The sequence below is a fragment of the Aquarana catesbeiana genome, linkage group LG06 (genome assembly GCF_042186555.1).
Source record: "Aquarana catesbeiana isolate 2022-GZ linkage group LG06, ASM4218655v1, whole genome shotgun sequence".
Taxonomy (NCBI): Eukaryota; Metazoa; Chordata; class Amphibia; order Anura; family Ranidae; genus Aquarana; species Aquarana catesbeiana.
In genome coordinates this window covers 97,967,026-97,983,419 of record NC_133329.1, presented here as the reverse complement: position 1 = coordinate 97,983,419, position 16,394 = coordinate 97,967,026, and the positions used below count along the sequence as shown (strand labels likewise).

The 16,394-nt window shown below is 44.7% G+C and overlaps 1 protein-coding gene across 1 annotated transcript; it reads left to right on the top strand.

Moving 5' to 3' along the window:
* PGP (phosphoglycolate phosphatase) lies at window positions 1-16,394 on the top strand. The gene is made up of 2 exons (XM_073636491.1): window positions 1-710; window positions 6,785-16,394. The coding sequence occupies exons 1-2, from the start codon at window positions 110-112 to the stop codon at window positions 7,108-7,110; spliced, it is 927 nt and encodes a 308-aa protein (XP_073492592.1). The 5' UTR covers window positions 1-109; the 3' UTR covers window positions 7,111-16,394.

The window sequence follows — 16,394 nt, the reverse complement described above, 5'->3', positions numbered from 1 at the left end:
ACAGCTGTGCCTGGCGTGTCACGCCTCCACCAATCAGCGCCCTCTGTGAGGCTACCGCCAGCCAATGGCGTGCTGGAAAGAGCACACATGAGGACACTCTGCCTTCAGAATGAACATGGCCGCCTCCAAGTGTGTCCGCCTGAACGGAGAGCTCTCCCGCCGCTTCCTGGCCTCGGTGGACACGGTGCTCTTCGACTGTGACGGCGTCCTATGGCGGGGGGACGAGGCGGTCCCGGGGGCCCCGGAGCTGGTGAACGGACTGAAGGGGAGCGGGAAGCGGGTGTTCTACCTCACCAATAACAGCACGAAGACCCGCGCCATGTACGCCGACAAGCTGGGCCGCCTGGGCTTCTCCGCCGAGCCCGGGGAGGTGTTCGGGACGGCCTACTGCACGGCGCTCTACCTGCGGGACACGGCCCGGCTCCGGGGGAAGGTCTTCCTGATCGGAGGGGGCGCTCTAAGCCAGGAGCTGGAGGCGGCCGGTATCCCTCACCTGGGACAAGGAGCGGACCCGGTCACCGGAGGAATGAAGGACTGGGCGGCGCTCAGCCGGGACCCCGAGGTCAGAGCGGTGGTGGTCGGCTTCGATGAGCATTTCAGCTACATGAAAGTGACCCGAGCGCTCCACTACCTGCAGGACCCCGACTGTCTCTTCATCGCCACCAATACCGACACCAGGCTACCCCTGGAGGGGGGCCAGACCATCCCCGGTACGAGGGACCTGGGGGGAGGGGGACCGGGCCATCTCTGGTACGAGGGAACCCGGGGGGGGGGGACCGGGCCATCTGCGGTACGAGGGACCTGGGGGGAGGGGGACCGGGCCATCTCCGGTACGAGGGAACCCGGGGGGGGGGGGGACCGGGCCATCTGCGGTACGAGGGACCTGGGGGGAGGGGGACCGGGCCATCTCCGGTACGAGGGAACCCGGGGGGGGGGGGGGGGGGACCGGGCCATCTGCGGTACGAGGGACCCGGGGGGGGGAGGGGGACCGGGCCATCTCCGATACGAGGGACCGGGGGGGGGGGGGGTTGACCGGGCAATCCCCGGTACGAGGGGACCCGGGGGAGGGGGACCGGGCCTTACCTGGGGGGAGGAGGGGGACCGGACCTTCCCCGGTACGAGGGACCTGGAGGGAGGAGGGGGACCGTACCATCCCCAGGTACGAGGTGGGGGGGGGGGCTTGCGCACCATCCTCAGTACGAGAAACCCTGGGGTACGAGGATCACTTCTAAGTTTATTGGCACCAAGGACATCAGCCGGGTCATAAACCCCCCTCTGGTATATATAACACTGGCCATACACAGGGGGCGGTAAGGGGTGCTTCCATGACCCCCTTTGTATATAGAACACCAGCCAGGTCAGGGATGCCATTGTGACCCGCTCTGGTATATAAAACACGGACTATAGATAAATGGAGGATAGGGATGTTGCCATGACCCCCCTCTGATATATACTTGCACCAGTCATTGATGGGGGAGGTCAGGGGTGCTTATTTCATCCCCTTTGGTGTTTAAAAAAATTGCTGGCCATAGGGGCGTGTGTGTGTGTGGGGGGGGGGGTTTGAGGTGTTGCCATGACCACCTCTGGTATATGTAAACTTGGCCATATACAGTACAAGGAAGTCATAGGTGTAGCCATGATTCTCCCCCTTGGTGCAGGCAGAGCCATAGATCTCAATGGAGTTGTCCATTGATTACTTTCACCAGCTCCATAATGGTTGTAGTGCTTAGTAGGCGCCAATGCAAAAAAAAAAAAAAAACTAATACAGGTCAGGAGCATGTGTTTGTGATTTTTGTTTTTCTTTCCAAAATGTGGACTATCCCTTTACCCTGGGTTCACATCTGTGCATTCCCGCAGGCCACATTTGCATGGGCACAGCAGCCCATTCATTTCAATGGGCTGCCAGGTCTGTGTTTCCTGCAGTGAAAGGTGCATGCGCCTTTTTCAAAACGCGCCCTGAAGGGAAATCAAAATGACTGTGCGGTTCCTGCACATGCGCTGTGGTTTTACATGCGTGGGGGTGCCATTCAGAATAAATGGCAGCCCCGTGTGTTTTCACTGCGGGTGGGTGCGAGAATTGTGATACCTGTAGCCACACTTGTACTAAAACTGGTGCGCACAGAATCTGGTACAGCTGTGCATGCGTAGTAAACAATTAACTTCTAACTTCAGTTTGTTCAATTAAGCTTTGACAATAAAACCTGGGAGCTCATTGGTTACTATGCAGAGCTGCACAAGATTCTGCGTACGCCACAGTTTTAGTAAATTTCCCCCATAGTGTAACAGAATTACCGTGTAAATGATCTAATATGCTTTGTGTGATTGGAGGACACAGAACATGACTATACAAGGTGAATGCAGTACAAGGAAGCCGGTGTCTGGTAACTGCCAAGATCTAATCAGGAAAGGTCAAATCTGCTAAATCATTATGACAGAGGAAGTGGCTGTATTTCTGTTCTCGCAGGCTTCCCTCAGATTTAGGTGTTGCTTATTGTTTTATTTGGACAACAGCTAGGCATTAACCAACATCCTGTTGACTAATTTGTCATTTGCAATATGTAACTTGCGCTGAGAACTTCTAGTATGTAGGGCGGGTTTATTAACCAACCAAGATGCTGTTACAAAATTCATTGACACAGTAATTGTTTAAGTGAAAAACGCCTTTTCACAATACCGTATTTATTGGCGTATGACACACACTTTTTCCCCCTTAAAATAGGGGGGAAATCCTTTTTGCATGTTGTACGCCGATCTAGGCTGCCACCGAGGGGGAAGGAGGGGACAAGCGCCGGCAAAATAGACAGAGCCGGTGTTCTGTCGAAGTGCCCCCCATCGAATAGTGCCCGGGATGTACTGCGCATGCGCCGTATGGAACAGCACGACCGGTGATTTGCAAGCGCACATCGTAGGAGGCATTTCTCGATGGGAGATACCATTTCTCAGGCACAATTTAAAACTATACAAACAGCAGGGGAGACCGTAGTTCTCAGATTTTTGCATCAGTGCTGCTGGAGGGCGGCTAGTGGCTGTGTTGAAGAGCTGGTTTTGTCTGTGTTGCAACCCGCCCTTTCACACAGGCAAAACCAGCCGTTCAACACAGCTAACCCAGACCATCAGCACACTGTAAAGCCACCCTGCAACAGCGAGGCACAATGTGAGAACTACAGTCTCCCCCCGCTGTTTGTATAGGTTTCAATTGCGGTATCCCCCATCGAGAGATGCCTCCTACGATGTGCGCTTGCACGCGCTTGGTCACGTCACTCCAGCTGATCGGGAAATCAGCTGAAGTGCGGCTCCATCCTGTGTATGCGTGGGCACTATTCGATGGGGGGGGGGGGGGGGGTACTTCGACAGAACACCGGATCTCCTGTGTACTCAGCTCTGCTCGCAGACACGCTCAGTTCCGCCCTCTGGATGGCTCCTAGCATTGACGTCCCATCATTGGAACGGGGTTATGTCCATCATAAGATCCGGGCCAAGGGGCGGCACTGGGTGTGATGCCGAGCTGAGTACATCCGGCCCTGTCTATTTCGGCAAGGCTGCAGATGGACACTGACCAGGCTGCAGTGAGGAGCAAGGCTGCAGATGGGCACAGATTAGGCTGCATTGATGCTCGCTGGCCATTATTTTGCTTTAAATTGGTTTATTTAAAAAAAAAAAAAAAAGTTTTCTTTCCTGAAACTTCCCTCTTACATTGGGGTGCGTGTTATACGCTGATAAATACGGTACTTTATTTCCTATTCTTTAAAAAGAAACTGCCAGGTTAAAATATTGGGGGGGTGGGGGCATATTGAAAGGTAAAGTTATAGTATAAGTTTCATTAGTTTGACTTCATTCTTTGCTCTTTTGAACATCTATAAGTTCTGCTCAAAATTTCAATCTCTTCTTCTGAATGTGTAGTAGCGCTGCATGATTCTGGCTAAATTGAGAATCACAATTTTTTTGCTTAGAATAAAGATCACGATTCTCGCAGCGTTACCTGTTCTTTCACATTACACAAAAAAATTGGGCTAACTTTACTGTTTTTATTTATTTTTTTTATTATTGAAGTGTATTTTTTCCCAAAAAGTTGCATTTCAAAGAACGCTGCACAAATACAGTGTGACATAAAATATTGCAACAATCACCATTTTATTCTCTATGGTCTCTGCTAAATCTTTGCCTCTGTTTATTCTACAACTGCCATGATGCTGCACATGTGATCAGTTATGACACTAGTCATTGGATGGTTTGACAGTTTGGTTGAGAGCACAACCAATGGGAGTGTTACATTTCCAGCACGTGCGGGAAATGAAACTGTATTATGGATGGGTTTACTTCCGCTTTAAGTAGCAGAGGGGCTTATTGACCACTTCAGCCCCGGAAGGATTTACACCCTTCCTGACCAGAGCACTTTTTGTGATATGGCACTGCGTCGCTTTAACTGACAATTGCGCGGCTGTGCGATGTTGCACCCAAACAAAATTGACGTCCCTTTTTTTTTCACCTCTGCAGTTTTTATTCTTTGCGCTATAAAAAAGAGCGACAATTTTGAGAAAAAAAAGCAATTTTTTTTTACTTTTTGCTATAATAAATATCCCCCCCCCCCCAAAAAAAACGAATTTCTTCCTCAGTTTAGGCCGATATGTATTCTTCTACATATTTTTGGTAAAAAAAATCGCAATAAGCGTAAATTTATTGGTTTGCGTAAAAGTTAGCGTCTACAAAATAGGGGATAGATTTATGGCATTTTATTAATTTTTTTTTTTTCATTAGTAATGGCGGTGATCTGTGTTTTTTGTGTTTTTTTTTTTTTTAATCGTGACTGCCACATTGCGGCGGACACTTTTGACACTATTTTGGGACCAGTGACATTTATACAGCTATCAGTGCTATGAAAATGCACTGATTAATGTGTAAATGACACTGGCAGGAAAGGGGTTAAACACTAGGGGGCTGTGTTCCCTCAGTGTGTTCTAACTGTAGGGGGGATGGGCTCACTAGAACATGACAGATAAATGCCCCCGATCACTGGGATGTTGCTAGGCAGAACAGGGAAATGCCTTGTTTACATAGGCATCTCCCCATTCTGCCTCTCCGTGTCACGATCGTGGGCCACCGGCGGACATCGAGTCTGTTGGACCCGCGGGCATTGCCCATTAGCCCGCGATATAAAGGGGACGTACAGGTACGTCCCTTTGCGCACCCGTGCCATTGTGCCGACATACATCATTGTGTGCTGGTCAGCAAGCGGTTAATCCGTTTCAGCTGCTTTGGTGTTAATGAAATTAACAGGCCCACTAGATGGGCGACAATGAGATGACCTCCAAAACGGGAATGATTTTACAAGTGGAGGCCACTGACTTTTTTTTTTTTTTTCCCCTCTTCATCTTTTCTGACTGTTTTTCACTAGATTTGCATTTGGCTAGGGTCAGTGTCACTACTGGTAGCATGAGGTGATCCCTGGACCCCAAGGCAGTCCAACTCCTCCAGGAAGGCACATCAATGGGTGTCATTGCCAGAAGGTTTTCTGGCTCCCAGCACAGTCTCAAGAGCATGGGGGAGGTTCCAGGAGACAGGCAGTTACTCTAGGAGAGCTAGACAGGGCCATAACCCATCAGCAGGACCGGTATCGGCTCCTTTGTGCAAGGAGGAACAGTATGAGCACTGCCAGAGCCCTACAAAATGACCTCCAGCAGGCCACTAGTGTAAATGTCTCTGACCAAACAATCAGAAACAGACTTCATGTGGGTGGGCTGAGGGCCTGACATCCTCTAGTGGGCCCTGTGCTCACTGCTCGGCACCATGGAGCTCGATTGGCATTTGACATTAAGCACCAGAATTGGCAGGTCTTCAACTGGTGCCCTGTCCTTTTCACAGATGAGTAGGTTCACCCTGAGCACATGTGACAGACATGAAAGGGTCTGGAGAAGCCGTGAACGTTATGCAGCCTGTAACATCGTTCAGCACGACTGGTTTGGGGTGGGTCAGTGATGGTCTATGGAGGAATGCACAGGCCTCTACAGGCTAGACAATGGCACCCTGACTGCCATTAGGTATCAGGATAAAATCCTTGGACCCATTGTCAGACCCTATGCTGGTGCAGTGGGTCCTGGGTTCCTCCTGGTGCATGACCATGCCTGGCCTCATGTGGCGAGAGTATGCAGCCAGTTCCTGGAGGATGAAGGAATTGATACCATTGAATGTCCCCCAAAGCTTCGCCTGCCCTAAATCCAATAGAACACCTTTTGGTCCATCTGATGCCGCCAGGATGTACCGCAGTCTGTTTAGGGGCTCAGTAATGCCCTGGTCCAGATATGGGTGGAAATACCCCAGGACACCATCCGTCGTCTCATTAGAAGAATTTTCCCCTAATGTTGTAAGGCATACATACAAGCATGTGGGGGCCATACAAACTACTGAGGACCATTTTGAGTTGCTGCAATGAAATTTCAGCAAAACGGACTAGCCTGCTGCTTCATTTTTTTTCACTTTGTTTTTCGGAATGTCTTTGAATTCAGCCCTCTGTACATGGATCATTTTAATTTCCATCAAATGACGCGACATCCTTTCGTTCTTTACACATTACCCAATCCATATCGGTATAGATATCCAGCATTATATGTTTCCACATTGAGATCTGATGTGTCTTCAAAGTGTTGCTTTAATTTTTTTGAGCAGTATGTCTGCATCTGCTCACTGCAATCCCCCTCTGAATGCCTTTTGGTGCATGAGACTGTACTTCTGTGTGATTAAACAGATTGTAGACCTTGGAAATGAAAATTGTTTCTTTTTGTCTTTTCAGGAACTGGTTGCTTGGTACGGGCGGTGGAAACGGCTGCTCATCGCAAAGCCCAGGTTATCGGGAAACCCAACTCGTTCCTGTATGACTGCGTGGTCAAAGAATGTGGTCTGGATCCCTCCAGGACTGTCATGGTGGGAGATCGCCTGGACACAGACATTCAGATGGGTTCTACATGTGGCATTCGCACACTCCTGACCCTCACAGGCTTTTCCAGTCTGGAAGATGCAAAAGCCTACCAAAACAGCGGCTCCCTCTCTCTGGTCCCTGACTTCTATGTAGACTCGGTTGCTGACCTGCTGCCAGCACTGACTAACAATGCCAGTTGAAGTGATTCCAGTGGAACTGGATACACAAAAATAACCAAATTTGTTCTAATTTATGCAAATAATGTGGTTTCTGACCTGCACTGCCTATACCAAGGTTGAATCGTTATCTGGATTTAGACAATACAAACACAGGGGTTATCCCGGTGACAGTTTTAATAGTTTTATGAAAAGTTATGGTTCAATGCCAAGCTCTTGTACAAATGATGGGCAAGAGGCAGATATATATTATATGAATATATAATAACGAAACATATAATTTATTTTATTACCGAATATAGTGGTTATACAGAAACAGCTCTGTATTATATTAAATTATTTTCCTTATGTTGGGAATAGCCTATAGTCACATGTGTACTGGAATACAGTACCGGCATCGCATTTTTATGGCATGCAAGATTTGCAAAAGTATGCATTTTAAGAAACTGCAAGTTTTAAAGTTCAGTGTATTTGACCACAGGACAAATCTGTCTTAAAATATCCCTAACTCTGTGCCGCTTGTGTGTTTTCGTTTACAAAGGTCCCTTTCCTAAGAGGGCTGATGAGGGGTTGCATCTGTTGTGTTCTGATTTCTGTCAGTGCTCCTTGTAAGTAAGTGATTTAAGAAAGAAGCCTTACAATGTACTTGGTGTGCATGTGCGGAGTGTTGTGTACACCACCTACGCTCAAGGAAAACGGGTATGCTGCTACCACATATGACAGTGGACCCACAGTTGTGAGATTAAAGGATAAGTTCACCTTTTCTAAAAATAAATTCACATCTTTTTGCAGGTAAAACAATTTGTGTGTGTGTATATGTATAGATATCTCTATATATACATACTGGAGCCTGTAATACATTGTACTCATCAGAAGCTTTCTGGTGCAACGCCAGGATCCGTTGTTGTCTGCTTGTACATCTGATGCAGGCAGTTACCTAATTGCAGGAAGAGTGAATCAACTACAGGAGTACTCGCAGTTCATTGAAAGGTTGATGGTAGTTGTAATTCATTCACAGAATTTTGTGAATAAATGATGCGTCCATGTGGGTAGAGCCACACTTTTGTTTTTTTAATTCTATTCAGTTAAGAAGATTCGAATATAAAACGGATCCTATTGGGTTTTCCCTGGCTTGGTACTGTACATAGGTGAAGCACAACCACAAACACCTTGTATTACTAAAGCTACCAACTAAACAAAAGTACGCTCATCTACAAAATAGGCTCAATCACAGTATACTAGAACACAAAGAAACCCAGCGCAAATTGACAAAGAATTGCGATAGGAGAGGCACTTTTAGCGATTCACACCATACAACAGTGCAAAGTAATATTGGTAAAAGCACAAGTGTCATCATAAATTCCAATATAAGTCAAAGCGAATCAAATAGTAGAAGATTCAGGGTCTGCAGTAGTGGAAGTAATGTCTACCCAAATATCCCACACTTATGATTTGTTTGGATAACCCCTTGATAAATATGTGGCCTTATATAATGGCAGAGTCGAATTGCCTAGCCTTTTCCAAAATGTCAAGAGAAGGAGTGGCTGGGGTTTTCCATTTGAGCACAATAGATTTCCTGGCAAAAAACAATAGTACCCATTAGGAGTGTTGTAGAGACTCTATGATGAGCCAGAGGGTCCACCAGCCCCAGCTGACATACATCCACCTTCAGTGACACCTGAACAGTAGTCACTGCAATAATGGAAGAGGCTATAGCCATCCAGAAAGTTTGAATATGGGGACACCGCCAAAAAATGTGGATGAAGTCCGCCGAGGCTGCTGCACACCTGGAGCAATCAGGAGGCACAGAAGCGTATATCATGTGAAAACGTACAGGGGTAAGGTAGATTCTGTGGATAATTTTAAACTGTATTAACCTTTCTCTGGCAGAGATCAATTGCAAAAAAGAACATTCTCATATTTCTACCCAGTCTTCATCATCCAGCTCTGGGAAGTCTACTAGCCATTTGGTTCTGAGAGCCTCAAGTCCCGTATGGATGGAAGATATTAGTTCTTTGTCTATATTGGATAGGGGTTTAACTAAAGTGTCATCTCTGAGTAGAGTCTTGAGGGCTGAGGCAGAAATAATAGCTGGTTGAGTGCAAATTTGGGTACAAAAGGTGTGTCTAAGCTGCACGTTTCTAAATAGATACTTGATAGCTTAAAGCAGCAGTACGACCTCCCTATCAAGGGGCCTCACCTCCCCCTCTGTACAAATCTGTTTGAGGCATTTAATGCCCCTTGCTGCCCAAATATGTGGATCAGGTATCGAGACCAATTCTGCCAGCATTGGGTTAAACCATAAGGGATTGAGTTGGGAGCCATGTCCAGGGAGAACAGGCCGTCCTTTCTGAGCCATTGAACAAGCTCAATATAGCCTTCATCGCTATTGTTAAGGGAAGAGGAGGAGTATCAGGGCCTCCGTATAGGAGGTTCCTCAAAGTCTCATAGGAGCCCGGACAAGATGCCTCCAACACCACTGTGGCATTAGATTAATCTACTGTCAGATAGTTACGAGCATGCGTTCGCATGGCTGCCAAAAAATATTTGTGGAGATCAGGTTTGCTGTAGTAACCTGAGTTTAAACCTCAACAGCTGTGAGCCCCAGAGAAAGGAGATCAGGCTAGAGAATTGATTAGCTGAAAGTACTTCTTAGGGATCCATACAGGGGAGGGTTTGAGCGTGGCAACAGTTTCATTTTAAAAAAGATTAATCCATCCCAAAAGGGATAAGGGGGAGATTGGCCCAAGCTATCAATTTTAGTTCTCATATTTAGCAAGGGGACTAGAGTTAGAGTGCAGTATTCAGATGGCCATCAGTTCGTCCAAAGCTCCTACTTGGATACCAGCTATTGCTGGCACACCTCTGAGGGCCAACGGCTCCATCATCAGGGCAAATAATGCTGGGGATAGCAGGCAACGCTGTCTCGTAGCCCTCTCCACCCAGCAGCATGCCACAAGCTTATCTCCCAACCTAAAAGTTTTATCCACTTTAAAATTCTGCCCCGAAAGCCCATAATCTTGAGAACAGGTAAGGCCAGGCCACAGAGTGGAAAGCCTTCCCAATATCTAGTGCTACCAACACTGGTGGGCAACTGCAGATGAGTGAAAACCCTGAATACATTTACATCAGTTGACTTCCCAGGTATTAAGCCAGTTTGGTCAATGTTAAAGCGGAGCTCCGCCAAAAAGGGGAAGCTCTGCTTGTTTGCCCCCCCCTGCTGCCACAAGCTCAGCCGGAAGTCATCGTCGCCATTCACAAAGCGCAGCAAAGTAGGGAACCGGCTCTGACGCTTCACTACCGGTTTCCCTTAGCCGTGATGGTGGTAGCAGCACCCAAAAGCTGATTGAGAAATCAGCTCAGATGAAGACACCGCTGGGTTCCTGGATAGGTAAGTGTCCTAATATTAAAAGTCAGCAGCTACGGTATTTGTAGCTGGTAACTTTTTTTATTTTTTGCCTGGAGCTCCGCTTTAAAGAGGAATTGCAGTCTGCTATAAATTGTAATAAAAACATCTTTGCCATTCTGAAGCTTCCCTCCAGCTATAACTTTTGTGCAAACCAATCAATATACGCTTATTGCGATTTTTTTTTTTTTTTTTTCCCCTAAAAATTATGTAGAAGAATATATTGGCCTAAACCGATGAAGAAATTTGTTTTTTAAACAAATTTCTTCATTGATATTTATTATAGCAAAAAATGTATGTGTGTGTATATGTGTGTGTGTATATATATATATATATATATATATATATATTGTTTTATTTTTCAAAATTGTCGCTCTTTTTTTTGTTTATAGTGCAAAAAATTAAAACTGCAGAGGTGATCAAATACCACCAAAAGAAAGCTCTATTTGTGGGGAAAAAAGGACGTCAATTTTGTTTGGGTAAAGGGACGCAGTGCTGTTTTGCAAAAAATGACCTGGTCATTGAGCAGGAAAATCTTCTGGTCTGTAAGTGGTTAAGCAGGGAGGGAAGTATCTTTGTCCTAATATACAGTACATCTGGAAAGTATTCACAGTGCTTCACTTTTTTCACATTTTGTTGCACATGTTACAGCCTTATGCCAAAATGAATTAAATTTATTATTTTCCTCAAAATTCTACAAACGATACCCCATAATGACAACACGAAAGAAGTTAAAATTTAAAATAAAAAATGAAAAAATCACATGTACATAAGTATTTACACCCTTTGTCATGACACTTAAAATTGAGCTCAGGTCCATCCCGTTTCTACTGATAATCCTTGAGATGTTTCTACAACTTGATTGGAGACCACCTGTGGTAAATTCAGTTGTTTGGACATGATTTGGAAAGGCACACACCTCTCTAAATAAGGTCCCAAAGTTAACAGTGCTTGACAGAGCATAAACCAAGCCATGAAGACCAAGGAATTGTCTGTAGACCTCCGAGACAGGATTATATGGCACAAATCTGGGGAAGGGTGCAGAACTACCAGGACTCTTCCTAGAGCAGGCCACCTGGCCAAACAGCGATCGGGGAGAAGGACCTTAGTCAGGGAGGTGACCAAGAACCCAATGGTCACTCTGACAGCTCCAGCATTTCTCTGTGGAGAGAGGAGAACCTTCAGAAAAACAACCATCTATGCAGCACAGAAGCCACTCCTCAGTAAAAGGCACATGACAGACGGCCTGGAGTTTGCCAAAAGGCACCTGAAGGACTCTCAGACCATGAGAAACAAAATTTTCTGGTCTGATGAAACAAAGATTGAACTCTTTGGCCTGAATGGCAAGCATCATGTCTGGAGGAAACCAGGCACCGCCCATCAACTGGCCATACCATCCCTACAGTGAAGGTGGTGGCAGCATCATGCTGAGGGGATGTTTTTCAGCGGCAGGAACTAGGAGACTAGTCAGGATCGAGGGAAAGATGAATGCAGCAATGTACAGAGACATCCTTGATGAAAACCTGCTCCAGAGCGCTCTGGACCTCAGACTGGGCCGCAGGTTCATCTTCATCAACAGGACAATAACACACAGCTAAGATAACAAAGGAGTGGCTACGGGACAACTCTGTGAATATCCTTGAGTGGCCTAGCCAGAGCCTAGACTTGAATCCGATTGAACATCTCTGGAGAGATCTGAAAATGGCTGTGCACCAATGCTCCCCAGCCAACCTGATGGAGCTTGAGAGATCCTGCAAAGAATGGGAGAATCTGCCCAAAAATAGGTGTGCCAAGCATGCAGCAACATATTCAAAAACACTTTAGGCTGTATTTGGTGCCAAAGGTGCTTCAACAAAGTATTGAGCAAAGGTTGTGAATACTTATGTACATGGGATTTTTTTTTTTTTTTATTAAATTTGCATAGATTTCAAACAAACTTCTTTCATGTTGTCATTATTGGGTATTTGTAGAATTTTGAGAAAAATAATTAAATGAATCAATTTTGGAATAAGGCTGTAACATAACAAAATGTGGAAAAAGTGAAGCGCTGTGAATACTTTCCAGATGCACTGTATAAAACCCCCTTGTGCCTCCAGTGCAATTAATTGTAGCTGCTGTTCCAAACCAATTAGGTTATATAATGCTCAAGTGACCCACAGAAAGAGGCTTGGCAGAGCATCACCAGAGATGAAACCCAGTGTCTGGTGATGTCTATGAGTTCCAGACTTCAGGCTGTAATTGACTGCAAAGGATTTGCAACCAAGTATTAAAAAGTAAAAGTTTGATGGATGATTGTTAATCTGTCCCATTACTTTTGGTCCCTTAAAAAGTGGGAGGCACAAATACAAACTGTTGTAATTCCTACACCGTTCAACTGATTTGGATGTAAATACCCTCAAATTAAAGCTGAAAGTCTGCAGTTAAAGCACATCTTGTTCGTTTCATTTCAAATCCATTGTGGTGGTGTATAGAGCCAAAAAGATTAGAATTGTGTCGATGTCCAAATATTTATGGACCTGACTGTATGGGAACTACATCAAAAAATTATGTTGAGATGGTACCTTACTCCACATCACATATTGAAATTCACCCCCGAGGTATCTCCTGATTGCTGGTGAAAATGTAGCGGACCTGGGACACTGCTGCACCTCCTGTCGTCTTGTCCAAATATTACTAAATACTGGTCACATATATTTGATCTAATCAAACAAGTTTTAGGAATCCATGTTATACCGTCCCCTGGTATGACACTACTATCATTAGACATAGACTCTAATCCACCTGCTATGTGATCAATTGTGTCCCATATCCTTCTAGCTGCCCAACTTAATATAGTCCGGCACTGGAGGGATAACACACCTCCAAACCTGACAGAAACCTTGCAAATAATAAATACGCACAGTGCATATGAAATACTATTTGCATATAGTACAGGTAATCACATGAAGGTTACTGAGATTTGGCACCCCTGGCAAAGGTGGTACAGCATTTAAGACCCTCCAACTCCTAAATTGTTACAGGAACAAGATGCGATATCTGACTATGACTAAAGGTTTAAATGATGTTGCTTTGGGTTTTTTTGGTTAGTTAACTGATATTCCACCTTTCTTATGTTGCATTTAAGAAGTATAATGATTCATGAGTGATAACATGATATGGATCACAAAACTCTCACTGGAATCTGATGTTATCAATGTTTCTAAAATTGTATTCTACCAAGCGTAGGTTTTGGATAAGAAATAATTACTATTATCTTCTTACAACGTACCACGTCTGATCTGTAATAATAGTAGTTGGGATCAGCTACTACGAATCCAATATGTCTTGTACTTCTTACTTTGTCTTTCTAAAAACAATAAAAAAATTTTGAAACCAAAAGGCCTGGACATCCACGGAAGACAACAGTGGTGGATGATTGCAGAATACTCTCTATGGTAAAGAAAAACCCATTCACAACATCCAGACAAGTGAAGGACACTCTCCAGGAGGTGGGCATATCATCAAAGTCTACAGTCAAGAAAGACTTTACGAGAGCAAATACAGAGGGTTCACCACAAGGAAAAAGTGTGGAGAAGGCTTGGAACAGCTCATGATCCAAAGCACACAATGTCATCTGTAAAACATGGTGGAGGCAGTGTGATGGCTTGGGCATGCATGGCTTCCAGTGGCACTGGGTCATTGGTGTTTATTGATGATGTGACAGTAGACAGAAGCAGCCAGATGAATTCTGCAGTGTTTAGAGATACAGTTGTGCTCATATGTTTACATACCCTGGCAGAATTTATGATTTCTTGGCCATTTTTCAGAGAATATGAATGTTAACACAAAAACATTTTTTCACTCATGGTTAGTGTTTGGCTGAAGCTATTATCAATCAACTGTGTTTACTCTTTTTAAATCATAATCACAACAGAAACTACCCAAATTACCCTGATCAAAAGTTTATATACCCTGGTGATTTTGGTCTGATAACATGCACACAAGTTGACACAAAGGGATTTGAATGGCTATTAAAGGTAACCATCCTCACCTGTTTGCTTGTAATTAGTGTGTGTGTATAAAAGGTCAATGAGTTTCTGGACTCCTGAGAGACCCTTGCATCTTTCATCCAGTGCTGCACTGAAATTTCTGGATTCTGAGTCATTGGGAAAGCAAAAGACATGTCAAAGGATCTGCGGGAAAAGGTAGTTGAACTGTATAAGACAGGAAAGGGATATAAAAAGATAACCAAGGAATTGAGAATGTCAATCAGCAGTGTTCAAACTCTAATCAAGAAGTGGAAAATGAGGGGTTCTGTTGAAACCAAACCACGGTCAAGTAGACCAACTAATATTTCAGCCACAACTGCCAGGAAAATTGTTCGGGATGCAAAGAAAAACCCACAAATAACTTCAGGTGAAATACATGACTCTCTGAAAGCATGTGGTATGACTGTTTCAAGATGCACAATAAGGAGGCACTTGAAGAAAGATGGGCTGCATGGTTGAGTCGCCAGAAGAAAGCCATGCCTACGCAAATGCCACAAAGTATCCCGCTTATAATACGCCAAACAGCACAGAGACAAGCCTCAATCCTTCTGGCAAAAAGTCATTTGGAGTGATGAGACCAAAATTGAGCTTTTTGGCCACAACCATAAACACTACATTTGGAGAGGAGTCAACAAGGCCTATGATGAAAGGTACACCATTCCTACTGTGAAACATGGAGGTGAATCGCTGATGTTTTGGGGATGTGTGAGCTACAAAGGCACAGGAAATTTGGTCAAAATTGATGGTAAGATGAATGCAGTATGTTTTCAAAAAATACTGGAGGAACATTTGCATTCATCAGCCAGGAAGCTGCGCATGGGACGTACTTGGACATTCCAACATGACAATGATCCAAAACACAAGGCCATGTCGACCTGTCATTGGCTACAACAGAACAAAGTGAAGGTCCTGGAGTGGCCATCTCAGTCTCCTGACCTCAATATCATTGAGCCACTCTGGGGAGATCTTAAACGTGCAGTTCATGCAAGACAGCTCAAGAATTTACAGGGACTGGCTTTTTGCCAAGAGGAATTGGCAGCTTTACCACCTGAGAAGATAAAGAGCCTCATTCACAAATACCGCAAAAGACTTCAAGCTGTCATTGATGTTAAAGGGGGCAATACACGGTATTAAGAACTGGGGTATGTAAACTTTTGATCAGGGTCATTTGGGTAGTTTCTTTTGTGATTATGATTTAAAAAGAGTAAACATAGTTGATTGATAATAAATGGCTTCAGCCAAACACTAACCATGAGTGAAAGAAAAGTTGTTCTGTTATCATTCATATTCTCTGAAAAATGGCCAAGAAATCATAAATTCATAAAGGGTATGTAAACTTATGCGCACAACTTTATACTGTCAACCCAAATTCAGCCAAATGAAGCAAAGTTGATTGGATGGCACTTCACAGTACAGATGAACAATGATCCAAAACACACTGCAAAAGCAACCCAGGAGCTTTTGAAGGGAAATAAGTGGAATATTCTGCAATGGCCAAGTCAATAACCTGATCTCAACCCAATTGAGCATGCATTTCACTTGCTGAAGGCAAAACTAAAGGCAGAAAGACCCACAAACAAAGAACAACTGAAGACAGCTGCAGTTAGAGCCTGGCAAAGCATCAGAAAGGAGGAAACCCAGTCTTTGGTGATGTTCATGGGTTCCAGACTTCAGGCAGTCATTGCCAGTAAAAAATTCTCAACAAAATATTAAAAATTAACATTTTATTTATGATTATATTCATTTGTCCAATTACATTTGAGCCCCTGAAAATGGGGGGCTGTGTATAAAAATGGTTGCAGTTCCTAAAATGTGTATTTGATATTTATGTTTAACCCCTTGAATTAAAGCTGAAAGTCTGCACTTCAAATTAA